Source organism: Anabrus simplex, chromosome 12 (assembly GCF_040414725.1).
Source record: "Anabrus simplex isolate iqAnaSimp1 chromosome 12, ASM4041472v1, whole genome shotgun sequence".
NCBI lineage: Eukaryota > Metazoa > Arthropoda > Insecta > Orthoptera > Tettigoniidae > Anabrus > Anabrus simplex.
Window position 1 is genome coordinate 2863694 of NC_090276.1, and position 17036 is coordinate 2880729.

General features: G+C 39.0%; 1 protein-coding gene across 1 annotated transcript in view; it reads left to right on the forward strand.

Annotated features, from left to right (window-relative positions):
- The window catches only part of Surf1 (surfeit locus protein 1), an 80513-nt gene that overhangs the window by 40323 nt on the left and 23154 nt on the right, over window positions 1-17036 (forward strand). Inside the window, exon 4 of the mRNA XM_067156388.2 lies at window positions 11975-12172. Coding sequence (XP_067012489.2) covers window positions 11975-12172 — 198 coding nt within the window. The remainder of the gene's footprint in view (window positions 1-11974; window positions 12173-17036) is intronic.

Sequence of the window (17036 nt, forward strand, 5' to 3'; positions counted from 1 at the left end):
CGTATTGACGGTTATCACTATACAAATAAAAAGTATTTATAGTAAGTGAGATTGAATCAAGGTGTAGTAAAGCTAATGCAGTGAGCTCGCAGTTGCGATCAGCAGTATTCTGTAAGAAGGAAGTCAGCTCCCAGACAAAACTATCTTTATATTGGTCTGTTTTCAGGCCAACTTTGCTTTATGGGAGCGAAAGCTGGGTGGACTCAGGATATCTTATTCATAAGTTAGAAGTAACAGACATGAAAGTAGCAAGAATGATTGCTGGTACAAACAGGTGGGAACAATGGCAGGAGGGAACTCGGAATGAGGAGATAAAGGCTAATTTAGGTATGAACTCGATGGATGAAGCTGTACGCATAAACCGGCTTCGGTGGTGGGGTCATGTGAGGCGAATGGAGGAGGATAGGTTACCTAGGAGAATAATGGACTCTGTTATGGAGGGTAAGAGAAGTAGAGGGAGACCAAGACGACGATGGTTAGACTCGGTTTCTAACGATTTAAAGATGAGAGGTATAGAACTAAATGAGGCCACAACACTAGTTGCAAATCGAGGATTGTGGCGACGTTTAGTAAATTCTCAGAGGCTTGCAGACTGAACACTGAAAGGCATAACAGTCTATAATGATAATGTATGTATGTATGATCCTCCTTTTCAATACAAAACAACCATCTATATTAGATGGGACAATATCTGTACATGTTTCCGCCTAATCTAAAGGTTCAATTATTACATTAGACTAAGGGTTATGAAACAATGTCCCCAATTTGGAACTGGGTTTGTAGTCAGTGTGAAAATAATAGATTCGATAATCGATTTTCAAGCCATCTCACCTAGCATCCAACAAAATTTATACCATTATAAATGCCCATGCCTCTACTAATGAAAAGAATTTTCTAACAAAGACTAGGAAAGAAGTGGAAAAGTTTTGGGATCTCCTTGACCAAACTGTAAACCAAATAAATATTAACAATGTTACAATCCTGTTAGAGGACTTCAATGGTCAACTCGGAAGAGAAAATAAATACCGAGATATCATTGGGAAATGGGCTCCACATAAACATACAAATAAGAATGGTCAAAGACATGTTGAACTCTGCAGAGAACACAAACTGACTTCAAAGTACAGATACTTCAGAAGGAGGCCCAGCAAACTTAAAACTTGGAAACATCTGATTGGAGAAAAGGGGAATGGCAGCTGGATCATGTATTTATGGACAAAACCTTCCTCAGAGAAATCTACAATGTTAAAGTATTAAGAGGAGTAGATATAGGTTCAGATCATTACATAGTCAAAATCAAAATTAATTTCACACCTCTAAAAAAGAAACCAAAATGCAATAAACGAAAGAGGAACTTTGATCCACACCAATTAATTAGAAATGATAAATATAGTGAAGTCACATAAAACTGACAGATAACTTAGAAGAACTGGTTCCAATTCTCAGGCAACAAGCTGAAAATTTAGCCCCATTGACCACACGTAAAAGACATGCCTGGTGGACCTCAGAATGTGACAAAATTCATGAAGAAAGACATCAGGCATGGTTAAAATTTCAAACACAAAACAGAAGAAAGTGCAACCAACCTCAAAAAATCAGGAAAATTAGGCAAACCAAGAGACAATCACAGAAAGATCTAATCAACTCAATAGAAGAAAATTACCACAAAACCAATTCCAGAGGCTTTTACAAAATGTTTGGAAGACGAGTACAAAAAGATGCCCCTCCCATGTTAATGCTGAAAAGTGAGGATGGAAAAACGACACATAATGACAAGGAAAATGCCGAAATCATGGCAAAAGCATTAATTAAACTTTTGAATTGTGAAGAACCCCAGGAACTTTTAGCAATTAATACAGACACGCCCATCGAAACCCCGCCTGAACTCATAAACCCCCCAACAATCCATGAGGTGGAAACTGCACTCAGAGAGTTGAAAAATTATAAGGGATGCGGAGAAGACCCAGTTTTTGCAGATATGTGGAAATATGCCAGTGATACAGTTCGAACATCCTTACGCATGGCCCTTACAAAAATCTGGATAACAGAAAAGTTCCCCGAACATTGGATCACAGCCATAATCCACCCGCTCCACATAAAAGGAGATAAAAGCAATCCAAATAATTACAGAGATATCTCTCTCTTAGACTGCACATACAAGATTTTCTCCAGAATCTTATACAGTAGGATAAAGGAGCAACTAGAGGAAGAATTTTTTCTTGCTAGTTGCTTTACGTCGCACCGACACAGATAGGTCTTATGGTGACAATGGGACAGGAAAGGCCTAGGAGTAGAAAGGAAGCGGCCATGGCCTTAATTAATGAACAGCCCCAGCATTTGCCTGGTGTGAAAATGGGAAACCACGGAAAACCATCTTCAGGGCTGCCGACAGTGGGGTTCAAACCTACTGTCTCCCGAATACTGGATACTGGCCGCACTTAAGTGGCTGCAGCTATCGAGCTTGGTAGAGGAAGAATTAGGTGAATACCAAGGAGGCTTCAGACCTTGGAGAAGCTGTGCAGAACAAATCATCACTTTAAAATTAGCCATAGCATATTACAAGAAGCAAAACAAACCTGTTGCAATAACCTTCGTGGACTTTAAAAAAGCTTACGACTGTATCCATAGACCTTCAATGTTGAAAATTTTAAGAAATTTTGGGCTCCATCCAAAATTAATCAAATTGATAGAACTCACCTTAACCAACACTAAATCAAAAGTCAAGTTCAGAGGGGAATTCTCTGAGCCATTCATCATAAAATCAGGCTTAAGGAGATCACTTGTCACCACTACTGATCAACTGTGCCTTGGAATATATAATGAGGGAATGGTACAAGATTAACTCAAAGAACATCCGAATTGGAATACCCAAAGACAACATAAATTTAAATTGCCTAGGATTTGCCGATGACCTTGCTCTCTTGTCCAACAGTATTCAGGAAACCAGACAAGTTATATCACTACAGGAAATAGCACAGAAAATTGGTCTTGAAAGATCTTTTGAAAGGACAGTAATCATGTTTACTGACCCACCACTCATAAACAAAATTGCTACAGGAAACCAAGAAATCAAAATTGTAGATACATTTAATTATCTGAGAGAAATCATAACATATAACCTCAATGAAAAGCCAGCATGGCATAACAGAATAAATAAACTGACCAGAGCACAATATGTCACCAAGAATACCTACAACAAAAAGGGCCTGTCAATAGCAACAAAATTAAAACACTACAAAACAGTCACTCAACCAGAAATAACATACACAAGTGAAACCATCTTCAAACAACTAACAATACACAAGTAGACAAAATACTAAAGATAGAGAGAAGAATCATTAGAATGTGAATCAACGAATCATACCAAAAAGATGGACACTGGAGAGTAGCTTCTAATGAAACAGTCTACAAGGAAATAGAACCAGTAATGAGCGCAATCAGGAAGAAACGCATTTCATTTTTTGGACATCTAATCAGGACACCAGAGAACAGGATCATCAGGAGAATAATAGAAAAATTAGGGAATAGTAAGTGCAACATTAAGTGGATTACAGAAATCAAGGAAGATATGGATGAACTACAAATTACAGTGGACCTAAGAAACAAAACCGACAAAATCAGGAAACTCACAGACAAGCAAACCAGAATCAACAAACAGACAATAGGAAGGGTGATTTCCGATGAAGAAAGAAGGATAAGATCAGAGAGAATGAAGAAGTACTGGACTGACAGGAAACTGAAAAATTCTTTGTATAAATTTGGCTAGAGCGGTCCAATGAAGGCCATAAAATGTAAACATTAATAATACAAACAAATTAAAAATACTGATGAAGTGGAGTTAAAGTACAATGATCATGATTGATAAAGTAAAAAAATGTTGAGGTAAAAATCCTCTCATCTGAAAAATCGTATTGATTGACATAAAACTTGCTGAATCTTTTTAAAAAATGGGACACTGTGAACTTTTACTGATGATGGCCTTTAGATTTGGCCAAAACATGTATAGATATTGTCCCATCTAATATAGATGGTTGTTTTGTATTGAAAAGGAGGATCATATAAATACTTTTTGTTTGTAAAGGGATATTTTTTGATCGTTTGCTTAAATGCTGATGTTAGGATGAACATAATTTCAGAGTGCATAAGTCGCCTTCAGGACTGTAAAGGAAGGGTACAACCACACTGCCTGAGGCCGCCTGCTTCAATCAACTAGTGCTCGAAATACTGGAAGCGAATGAAGACATACCACTCTGCGTTTTGTTTGCTTCAGTCAGGCGGAAGTTGTGCTAGGTCGACTTGTTTGCAGCAAACGTAGTAAGTCAAGAAAAGCCCTCGTGTTCTACACTCTGTATCCTTGCAAAGACGTAAAAAGCAAACTGCACCTGATACGGTTGCAGATAACCTTTCTATAGGAAAGAACAAAAAAATTGGCATCATTGGAGACAACAGAAAAGGCAACTCTTGGTTTTCTTGGAAGTTTATTGTTGAAGATGTAGATAAATTACCTGATGGAAGAAAGCGGCAATTTTAAATAGATATGATGACACTTCTGAACCGCTGTCTGGAGGTGCAAGAGCTGTCATTGAATCTTCCACTATCACAGTCTTCCCCTTCCCATCCTATCCTATCCCTTCTGTCCTGCTCCTCATACTCCCTTCAGCAATTTATCAAATAACACTGAACTGCACGATCTTGTGTAACATGATGTACCCATATCAGAAGCAGTAATAAACTAAATATATTTACCCCACTACTGGGTGAGTTGGCTGTGCAGTGGGGGCACGCACCTGTGAGCTTGCATCCGGGATATAGGGGGTCGGCAGCCCTAAAGATGGTTTTCCGTGGTTTCCCGTTTTCACACCAGGCAAATGCTGGGGCTGTACCTTAATTCAGGTCACGGCCGCTTCCTTCCCATTCCTATACGTTTCCCATCATCACCATAAGACCTGTCTGTGTCGGTACACGTAAAGAGAAATTGTAAAAAATAAAATAAATTACCTCACTACATGATTTATTATTTTGTTTCGCTCACCTCGGTGTCACACGTAGTTTTTTCTCTGGGGCTATGCTTTCCTAAAAATGTGTGTCTTGTTTTGGAATCTCGTTCCCAATCAAACTTAATAAAAGGTTGAAAGTTGCAGGGGTCATCTCGTATAATTAAGAAACTTATCTTCATAGTTTCATAGTTCATTTATCAAGGACACTAGCCTATTACTTTCAATTCTTATAACATTTAAAGGATGAACTCAAAATTTTGAATTTAAGAGCAGTGACTGCCACATCACTGGTATGCATTCATCTACGCCAGACTGAGTGGCTCAGACGGTTAAGGCGCTGGCCTTCTAACCCCAACTTGGCAGGTTCGATCCTGGCTCAGTCCGGTGGTATATGAAGGTGCTCAAATACAACAGCCTCGTGTCGGTAAATTTACTGGCACGTAAAAGAACTCCTGCGGGAATAAATTCCGGCACCTCGGCATCTCCGAAGACCATAAAAGTAGTTAGTGGGATGTAAAGCAAATAACATTATTCATTCATCTACATCCTCTTCTCCACACGACATCTTGACGACTGCATGAGTTCGCTGCAGTGTGTGCGCAGAATTGTTTGAAACAGCCAAAACATAATGCTTGAGGCGGTTTCAGGTTGTTTGTTTCGTGCAGTGTGGTTGTACCCTAACTGTTGTTTCATTCGTGTGTGATGGACTGAGCTGCAAGCTAGACAGTAATTTACAAGCTGACAAGGCAGATACGTCTCTTCAAGTGGGTGGAAGTCTTGTACAGATGATGTTTGATGTTTGCCATATGATCAGCTTAATGGGAAACCTGTTTGGTGATATGAAAGTTTTAAAGGAACGAGATGATAATCTGACAAGGAGAGGCCAGACCTTGCGTCCAACCGATTTCAGTAAGTTTTGATGTATCTGTTGGGGGACACTCAACAGTAACTTGTGTAGAATGGTTTAGGTCAATAGGCTGTTTTCAAAAAAATTGAGGTCATATGTCATATACAATATTATATAGTAGGAAGGATCCACCTTTCAATACTCCGTTGTTAAGTTGAACCAAATAGAAGTTACAGCCTGTTCATTTGGGACCGGTTGCAACACATTTGAAGTGTCATCATCAGCCAATTAGCAAAGCAGTGCAAAAATTAAGACATAAAGATCCAAAAACAACTAACACAATGATCACAGACAAAAAATTAACAATATTTCATGTCGAAGCAATTTGAGTTGATGTTCATAATCCAATGATCACAGTCAAAAGAGTAAAAAGAACACTATTTCATGCTGAAACAAATTTAGTTGAAGTTCATAAGCAGGTCTAGTACAATCCTGTTTTGTTGCGTTCACATATGAAGATGTTGTAATTTGAGATCGATAACAAGTTAAAGGATTTGTTCTAATATGCAGACTTGAAGGAGAACTCGTTATTAAACTGAACTTATGATATACAACTATACATAACTGCATATCATAAGTTCAGTTTAATAACGAGTCAAATTTGCCTTTTAGTGTTCTATCACCTCTACTTAGTCCAAAGTGGATCCCGCTTCATGATATTTGACCTCAGGTTTTTCGAAAACAACAGCCTATTGACCTAAACCATTCTACACAATTTACTGTTGAGTGTCCCCCAACAGATACATCAAAGCTTACTGAAATCGGTTGGATGCAAGGTCTGGCCCCTCCTTGTCAGATTATCATCTCGTTCCTTTAAAACTTTCATATCACCAAACAGGTTTCTTATTAAGCTGATCATATGGCAAACATCAAATATCATCTGTACAACACTTCCACCCACTTGAAGAGATGTATCTGCCTTGTCAGCTTGTAAATTACTGTCTAGCTTGCAACTCAGTCCATCACATACGACTGAAACAACAGCCTATTGACCTAAACCTTGTATACGAGTTACTATTGAGTGTCCGCCAACAGGTACATTGAAGCTTGTTGACATTGGTTGGTTGCAGAGTTTAGCGTCTTCTTGTGAGTGGAGATATGTGGAGTTGTTGGAGGAACTTCAAAGAAAAGAATCCCTTACCCTTGCCAACAAAGTTACGAAGGACTGCATATTTTTTAAGAACCAAAAAATGAAGGTTCACTTGGCAGTACAAGTATTTAGTGCTTTTGTAGGTAATGCATTGCTGTTTTTATGTAATGACTTGAAATTAAAAGAATTCCAGTGCGGAGAGGCAACTGCAAAGTTCTGTTTTAAATTCTAGAAATAAAGAGTTAACTTTTGCTTTCCTTGGATGTGTTGCGTTGTATTTGTTTGGTCTCAAGGATGAGGGAGGAAGAGCGTCGTATCAGTTGCCAAGAAAGACTGCCATCATTGGGTTGTGTAAGGGAGTAAAGAATATTTATGTTGCATTAGTGGAATCACATAAGCTGAGCTATTTAGCAACAAATAAATTCAGCCAGGATCATACTGAATTTTTTTTCTGCATGGTGAGGAGTAGGCTGGGTTATAACAACAACCCTTTTGCTCAGCAGTTCAAAGGTGTGCCTACTTATTGCCGATGGTGTGATCGGCAGAATAAGAAAATGCAAGAACAAAGTTGTTGGTATGGGATGGAAAGAATAAGGATAACATATGAGTAACAGTCAAGACCAGGATCACCAGAGTAATAACCATCAAAGATGATTTGATCAATTAATCCCTCCACCACCATTTGATGGATATAGCCCACTTCTGCTGTGTCTGAATATTAGAAAATGTCATTGTGTACATTCCTGGCTTTATAGTGAGGCAACCGAGCTCGATAGCTGCAGCCGCTTAAGTGCGGCCAGTATCCAGTATTCGGGAGACAGTAGGTCGGCAGCCCTGAAGGTGGTTTTCTGTGGTTTCCCATGTTCACACCAGCCAAATGCTGGGCCTATACCTTAACTAAGGCCACGGCCGCTTCGTCCCATTCCTAGGCCTTTCCTATCCCATCATCGCCATAAGATATATCTGTGTCGGTGCGATGTAAAGCAAATAGCAATGTAGTGAGACAAATCAGTGACATGGTTTATTGCGATAAGTGCAAGGAGTCACTTTATGGTGATGAAACCGTGATATATCTGGCCTTTTTTAGTTAGGAAAGATAATGGGGTTTTTGTGTCCGGCTCCATGGCTAAATGGTTAGCGTGCTGGTCTTTGTTCACAGGGGTCCAGTGTTTGATTCCCGACAGGGTTGGGAATTTTAACCGTAATTGGTTAATTTCGCTGGCACGGGGGCTGGGTGTATGTGTCGTCTTCAGCATCATTTCATCCTCATCACGATGCACAGGTCGCCTATGGGTGTCGAATCAAAAAACTGCATCTGGCGAGCCGAAGTTGTCCTCGGACACTTCCGGCACTAAAAGCCATGCGCCATTTCATTTCATGGGGTTTTTGTGATACCACTGCCACATATCATTAAGATATGTTGTGTTTGTGAGGTAGCAATTTCGACAAGTGTGGAAAGAAGCAGGGGATGACCTCTTAAAGGTCCTGTTACCCTCATTATAAAGAAGATGGTATTTCTTCAGCTCAATACATCTTCCTTATTTCCCCAATTGCAAGATCACATCCTGGAAAATAAATTCCTCAATAATCATATATTGAGGATTATCACTTTAACTGTGGAAATGTACATGAAAGTAAGATTCCACCATGCTGCTAAAATATACAGTGTGAATCTACACAGGCAGCATTTAACTAAATCAATTCACTTCATGTACCAGTAGGTAAGATTCCTTTTCCCTGCTTAACTAAATTTCATAATACTCCTTACATCAGAAGAATATCTCAGCAGATTTTTGGATACTACGTTCTAAACCACTCAGAAATCATAATTGAAGGAATTATCACTCAGAGATGTTATTTCATATCCTGGAAATAATAATTCAAAAAAATGTTTCATTCAGATGGGAATTATAAAGTGAGCAAGTAAGGTTACTTGTGGTGAACACTGGCAAAGGTTTTTCTTTTTTTTGACAGATTTCTGCAGTCATGTACCTTCTCAACAATCTGTTCTGCTATGTAATTTTCATAGAAAATATTTCATATCACAGGTTTTCTTTTTGCTAATATTCTTGTTTTCAGTGTACGTGTTTGTAAATACTGTAAATATTGAAAAAAAATTATGGATTATTGATATTCTACAGTAGGTAAAAGATTGTTCCCCCCCTCTTGATCTGTAAATCATACTGAAGTTGTAAACTGTAGTCATTTGAAAAATGTCTTTGAAAATGCATTTTCAAGAAAGTTAAAGTGCAGCATCTAGGATTTAATTAGATGTGTCTATTCCAAATGTGCAAACCCATCAGTTACAAACATGATCATTACAGTAATGTGAGGATTATTAATTTAATGTACTGGTATGCAACACTTTTCAAGACATGTCTATATCTACCTAGGTATTGAACCCTTATTTACCTGAATTTGATACATTACCTCTCCTGTGAACATGAGATCTCTTACAGGCTGTTCATCACTTGCTGATGTATCATAAGGGATTCGGTATTTCTAAATATAAAGAATTGAACTCGGAGATAGGTGGGTCAAAATTATTATTTATTAAATAATCATGACAGAATTAAAGGTTTTGTGAAACACATGACAACTAAATAACCTGGATGGCTTCTGAAGTTACAAGAAGTTAAGTTAAATCTTAAATGCATGTAAAAGTTATTAACAATACGCCAGCTTGATTCAGGAGGTACTCATTCAACTACCTGAAGGGTAACTTTAATTGGAAACCGCTCTTATTATTTATGATGACTAAGAAAAAATCTTCGGAAGTTCCCTAATTCGATTTTCATTTGAGACTGATTGAGTACGACTGATGGTGGTCCAGTTCTCGTGACACGAGCTCAGGACTCTGGGTATATTTAAAGCCGCCCAATCGATGTATGCCACGTAGGATATTGGTTACACAGCACGGACCCTTAATTGAGTCAGTATGACCTGTGGCTGTGTCGTGGACCAATATCTATCAATGTATTACAAGTTATGAAAAAAAAAACTATCAATGTTATGTTAAGAATACAAATCAGTTTGGCTGATGGCCAAAGGAAAATAAGGTACTGTGGCTGCTGGCCCAAATATAAAGTCACTGAGGCTGAAGGCCCAAAAGAAGTCTAAGTTATTGTGGCTGATGGCCAAATGAAGTTAAGTTAGTGTGGCTGATGGCCAAGGTATCCATTTAATAAGTCCCCAGCACTTCTGGTGCTCACCAGATTCAAATATAAAATGTACAACAAGTGCCCAACATTACAATTGGCAACAGTGTTCCTTTGAATCAAACAGATCCCCTTAATGTTACGTTATCGAGTTACTTTCCCACAAACAAAATCAAAAAACTTCCAGAATAAACTTTAAGTTAATTACTTGGGTTTACTTTATTATTCAAAACCCAATTTTGTTTAAATCATTAAAACAATTAAATTATTTTGATTTGTCATCTCTTAATTAACAAAACTATTTAACCTCGAAGAAATGGTTTCCCTAGAAATTTGTTAAGCTTTTACTAAATTAATGTGATATATAATTCTGACCTCTCTTGAAGATTTGTAAACAATAACGTTTCTTGTTGGATTGGTCACAGTTGTGTGCAACTGCTGTTAGTTTCTTGGAATTCCTGAAATGGAAATGCTACTGTGCATGGCTACCAAATTACTAACTTCGCTGTGTCACTGCTTCTCACCATTAAATCTGTCACTGAGAAAAGACTTCAAAAATGAAATAATATAAAGGGTATCTCCTAACCTAAATTACTAGCAAAATATCCACATCTAAACATCCAACCCCAAAACACAAAAATATTAATCCATCCTAATTTATGTACAACCAATCCAGTAATCTGCAGCACCCATGTCCAATTTGGTTTCATAACAAAGAGAGCTAAGCTCTGGGATGTACCTCACCTCACTTGCTGCATCAGTCCTTTCTACAGTTATGACCAGCTACCATAATAACCTGTGCTTTACAACTAAGTGAAGTAAACCAATAAATCCACCTAATCGATACAATATATTTTTTGCCTTAGACAAATTTACATTTCAGTAGTACATGTTTCGTTTAGTGTCATCAGGTACAGCGTGTTTAGATGACATAATTAAAGGATATAAAAACATCAAACCAAAAACCAAACCCCATGGCACTACAGCCCTTGAAGGGCCTTGGCCTTCCAAGCGAGCGCTGCTCAGCCCGAAGGCCTGCAAATTACGAGGTGCCGTGTGGTCAGCACGACGAATCCTCTCGGCCGTTGTTCTTGGCTTTCGAGACCGAGGCCGCTATCTCACCGTCAGATAGCTCCTCGATTCTAATCACGTAGGCTGAGTGGACCTCGAGCCAGCCCTCAGGTTCAGGTAAAAATCCCTGGCCTGGCTGGGAATTGAACCCGGGACCTCCGGGTAAGAGGTAGGCACACTACCCCTACACCACAGGGCCGGCTCATAAAAACATGTTCTCATATTAGTCTTAAAACATTTACAACGCCAGAAAAACTTTGACTTTGTTCAGTCTTGAAAGGGATGAGGAGGAGGTAAATGAGATTAACTATAACTAGTCTTAGATTAAAAACTTATCACCTAAAACACTTTTTTAAAATATTTTTTAAAATATAGCCCTCATATTAACATGTAATCTCAGATCTACTGAGAAAAAATAAAAAAAATTCTTGTAGCATCCTGTCTTGTTTAAGAGATTCTGAGTAATGTACATATGAAGAAAACGTGTGATGTTTGCAGCAAAATTTGACTACTCCTGAGAAATGTGAGGAAAGAGTGATACTTCCAGTATTAGAATCGAGTTGCAAACCACCAACCACCTAAAAACCACAGTCAAATGCAAGACATCCATACTCTTCCCTCTAATGAACACACATTTTTATGATAAGTGGTGATTCATGGGAATGGTGGGTTTGAACCTATCCTGTTAGCAATATCTTATTTTTAGTCTCAACTATGAGTATCTATGTTCTAACTGTTTGTAACATTTCAGCTTGTCTGAGCTGGAGAAGTTGGAATATTACCCAATAAGGGTACGTGGCCATTTCGATCACTCCCAGGAGCTGTACCTTGGACCCAGGTCTCTTCTCCTGGAGGGTGAAGCTGCGACTCAGAGTTCTCTCATCTCCAGGAGCGCTGGTGGACAACACGGCTACTATGTCGTCACTCCCTTCCACCTGGCAGACAGGGAGTAAGTTCAGTCTTTGCAGTTATTTGTACTTTTAGAGGTTTGTCCATTCCCACACCTGGACCGTTGGGGTGGAGAACAATGATGGTGTGAATGAGGGCAGAGGGGCATATTCCTGGTCTCAATCAAGTTTTCGGTTGTTCAATAGACAAACATTCTGCTGATGCCAAAGCTTCTTAACATGCACATTCATCATCATCATCATCATCAGTTCCCTTTTTCCAGCTGACATAGGATGGGGGCAAATATAGTTTCTCTCTACTTAGTGCTCAATCAACACTAAGATCCAGTCCATGTTCTGCTGTCCTGTGCTATTCTCCACAGAGTCCATCCATCGTAATCTTGGTCTCCCTCATTCTCTCTTCCCTCTCATCTGTCTTTCCAGAGCTTGTCTTGGCAATCTTTCTTCTTTCATCTGCTTGACATGTCCAAAACACCTCCATCTATTCTGCTCCAGTTTGTCATTTAGCTCTTTTTGTATGTTTTCGTTTCTCACTCTATCCCTTCTTGTCTTTTGTACCATAATCCTGCCTGTACTCTATCTACTCTCATCTCTATGAGTCACTGTCCAGGTTTCTGGTGCATATGTCATTGTAGGTAAATAATATCCCATGTACATTACTTCTTTAGCCTTCATTGGTATATCTTTATTACCAGGCAAGTTGACCGTGCGGTTAGGGCCGCGCAGCTGTGAGCTTGCATGCGGGAGATGGTGGGTTCAAACTCCACTGTTGGCAGCCCTGTGCAATGGCGTGACATAAAGCAAATTATAAAAAATAAAATTAAAAAAAAAAAGATTGAATTCCATATTAATCTCTGTACCTGGTTTTAAAAGGCACTCCCCAGTTGTATCCTTCTACTAATTTCCATGTCCAGTCAGTTCACTTCCCAAGTATTTTAAATGTTCTATTATAGTGTTTCCCACTCCCAGCCGGGCTGGCAGTTGACATGCACATGCACGCTCAGAGTGGTGTATTCATAACCTCATGCTGACTCACTGCATAGCCACGAGGCAGTCGGTTACTGGAGTTTGTGTGTTGTGTGAAGGTGTGGAGTGATACATTTGTTGCAAGTGCACGTGTGGCTGAATTACAGTAGAATTAATTAGATTAAGTACATTATTACACCGTTGAAATGCCTGTGAAATTCATGCTCGAACAAAGAGTTTTTATGTATGACACATATGTAACAACTGAGTCATGTAGGGAGGTGTGTAGGCAATTTCAGGAGAGATTTTGCAGGGTTCCAGTTCCAGGTAGAGAAACAGTTAAATGTCATGTGAATAAACTAAGAACAACAGGATCACTTAATGCTGTAATTCGTAAATTGAAATGAAGGGTTCTATCGGAAGAAAAAAATTGACACATCATTCGTACAATCTCCCGCTAAATCTGTACGATGTGTTGCACAAGTCAGTTTACAGAAATAATCCTCATAGACGAACTTAAAACACAATATAACAACAGTAATTAGGACAATTATGCAACAGGAACTAATGTATATGAATAGGAATTTCATTAGAAGATGCCAGAATTTTTTTTTTTTGGTATTGGCTTTACGTCACACCGACACAGATAGGTCTTACGATGACGATGGGTCAGGAAAGGGCTAGGACTGGGAAGGAAGCGGCCGTGGCCTTAATTAAGGTACAGCCCCAGCATTTGCCTGGTGTGACCAGGAATGTTTGAATGCTGAGAACACCACTTTCAACACCACCTGTAGAAAGGCTAAGTACTCCCTATTTGTTGCATAAATAAGCAACAAGTGTAATAATATCAGTAATAGAATACGCGGGAGGTTATCAATATACTGGTCAGAGTGTGCATGTTGTCTCCTGGCCGCGCTGAGAATGGGACACGCTGTATTTTCAGTTCTTTGTCTCCAGTTTTGAGTGCTCCTTTTCTTTCTATACTTCCTCTACTTATCACCATTGTCTTGCTCTTCTCCACATTGATCCTCAATCTTCTTTGTTCAATCCTTCTATTCAGTACATTCAGCTGTTGTTGTGTGACATCGAGCGAGTTGGCCGTGCGGTTAGGGGCACGCAGCTGTGAGCTTGCATCCAGGAGATAGTGGTTTTGAATCCCACTGTCGACAGCCCTGAAGATGGTTTTCCATGGTTTTTCATTTTCATACCAGGCAATGCTGAGGCTGTACCTTAATTAAGACCACGGCTGCTTCCTTCCAACTCCTAGGCCTTTCCTATCCCATCGTCACCGTCTGTGTCAGCGTGATGTAAAGCAAATTGAAAAAAAAAAAAAAAAAAAAAAAAAAGAAAAAAAGCTGTTGTACCTTGTCGTCATCTTCTCCTCAGATCACATCATCATCCGCAATCATCATTGCATTCATTGTTTCCCCCTCTATAATCTTCCCTCGCTGCCTTTACAGTGTCATCCATCACCATTGTGAACAAAAAGGGCTTGGGCTTGGAAGTTAAAGACCTATGAATTGCCTAAAAAGGACCTATAAAAGACCGAAAAATATCAAAAAAGGGGCCTAAAAACTGGGAAAAATGACTAAAAATGTGAACCAAATTCATTCATAAATTATTTTAGTTTTAATTACATACTTAATGAAATGAAAATCCACAGCCTGTTTCCAGTCAGGAATGGAATGAATGAAGCCTCCATCTATACAGATTTCACCCAGAGAACCAGTCGTGATGTAAACATAAGCGCGTGCTTGGGTTAACGTTTATTGGTTAGTGCTGCCGCGGGACACCTACGCGGAGACATGAAACTAGTTCGTTAGCCACGTCATGTCTAATGCGATCCTACAAAAAAAATGTCCAAAATATAATTCCCCAAATAATTTAATTGAAAAATATGCAAAAGATTATTTGTATTCATTGTTATTTAATATAAACAAGCATTTCAAATTGAAGAGCGCATTGGACGCATGCGCTCATGCTTGACCCACCATTTCTGAAGCTGGGAAGCGAGCAGATACAGTGAGTGAGTGAGTGACTGTAACATTACTTGTTCTTGTAGAATATGAATCACCGAGTTGAGTTTGTTAAACATCGCAAAGGGAAACCTTTGAAAAGTGGCAAGAAGACAATTTTATTGAGTGTGTTTCATAAATTTTGTGAGAAATACCCGACTTTAGCTTTAAAGGATATTGCAAAATTGACATCCAAGTTCACTGGTGTTTCGGAGTGGAGCATTAATTCCGCGACTGGAACGACTGCACCAAGGATTGGTAACAACACCTGGGAAATCGAAGAAGCGGCGACTTGGAAGGAGTTACTCCTTTATTAGATTCTGATTAGGTAAAGTACTGCACTTTTTTATTGTTTTAATATTGTCTTTTTTCTGCTATAAGTTCCCCTCTAGAATTTTATTTTATTGAAATATTAAATGTGTGAAGTTTTGCTTTTATTCGCTGTTGTGATTGATTTATTACATATTTACGTTCAAGCCATAAATTCAAATCTACTTTACTTTTCTGATATTTTAAATTTCCAGATGTCATTTGCCATTCGATTGTTGTTTATTTCTCGCGGACAGTGACTATAATTTGTCTCGTAGTCTGCATTACAATTGTTTGTGAACTACATGTTGACATCAGTGGTCTATGTTGAGCTAACTCTGATGTAATCGCTGCAAGAAAGCGAAGTAATGACAGTTCCTGGCATGTACTTGGGAATAGCCCGGTGATTCTGCAATCAGCGTTCAGACCGCCGATACATACGGATACACAATGTTCTTTGTTTACATCAGGTTTGGTTCCCTGGGTGACGGCAGAATAGCAGTGATGATAGGAATTGTGCCGGCTGCCGAAGCTTGTCACGCTCCTCTGGGGCAATGATTAATGATTGACAGATGAAATGAAATGATATTGGAGAGTGTTGCTGAAGTGAAAGATGACAGGGAAAACCCGAATACCCGGAGAAAAACCTGTCCGCCTCCGCTTTGTCCAACACAAATCTCACATGGGGTGTCCGGGATTTGAACCACGGAACCCAGCGGTGAGAGGCCAGCGCGCTGCCACCTGAGCCATGGAGGCTCCAATTGCATATTTAATGAAGGAATATAATGTTTAACAAAATGCAGAATTTTGGTGGTATGCAACATGCAGTGCAAAAATGAAATAAAACATGTAAGTGAAATACTCAAACAGATCAACATAATTTATAAAAAGGAATTCTGTGTTTGTTAAAAAAGTAGTTCCAGAATTTAGAATGAACAGTTTTTTTCCACCTAGAATGAATTCAGCAAACCCGCAATGGACATCCTGGAGAAAGAAATTGAAATTAGTATAACTGGAATCATATTTGACTTAACCAAACTAGGGTTACAGAAATTGGAATTCGGAAACCTTTGCAGTATATCACAATAGTTCTTAGGCGTAAAGGATTGTCGGTTTTCAGACAGCACGTTGTAAAACATAGCGAACTTCTGTCCACATCAACGGATGTTAAGTGTTCACACTTCAGAATGTTCTCCTTTCAATATTTCACTTATTTTGCACATAATTTGACACCTCTGGATTTTTCCAAGGGCTAGTTTCATTTCGTTTTCTCTCTTTTCAGATATGGTTCAAATATACGTCTTTACTAGAGAAAATATGTTTAGGAGGTGTGGATGAGCTAACAATGATTCAGATAAGGAATGGGCAGTAAAAAAAAGTATGCTATGCAAAAGAAGAAGTTGCAAAAAGCTGTTCCGACCTGAAAAGGTTAAAAAAAGGACCAATAAACCAATAGACCTAGAATTGTAAGATTGTGCGAGCTTGTGTCTGTGCACATTTGTCGACAAACTTTGTATTAACCCTCTCAGTGCCGCCCCTATCTGTTAGGTACTAGCCAAGAGTGCCACAAACTTTTTGTCCGATTTGCAACTCTCTAGAAAAAAATTCATCACTC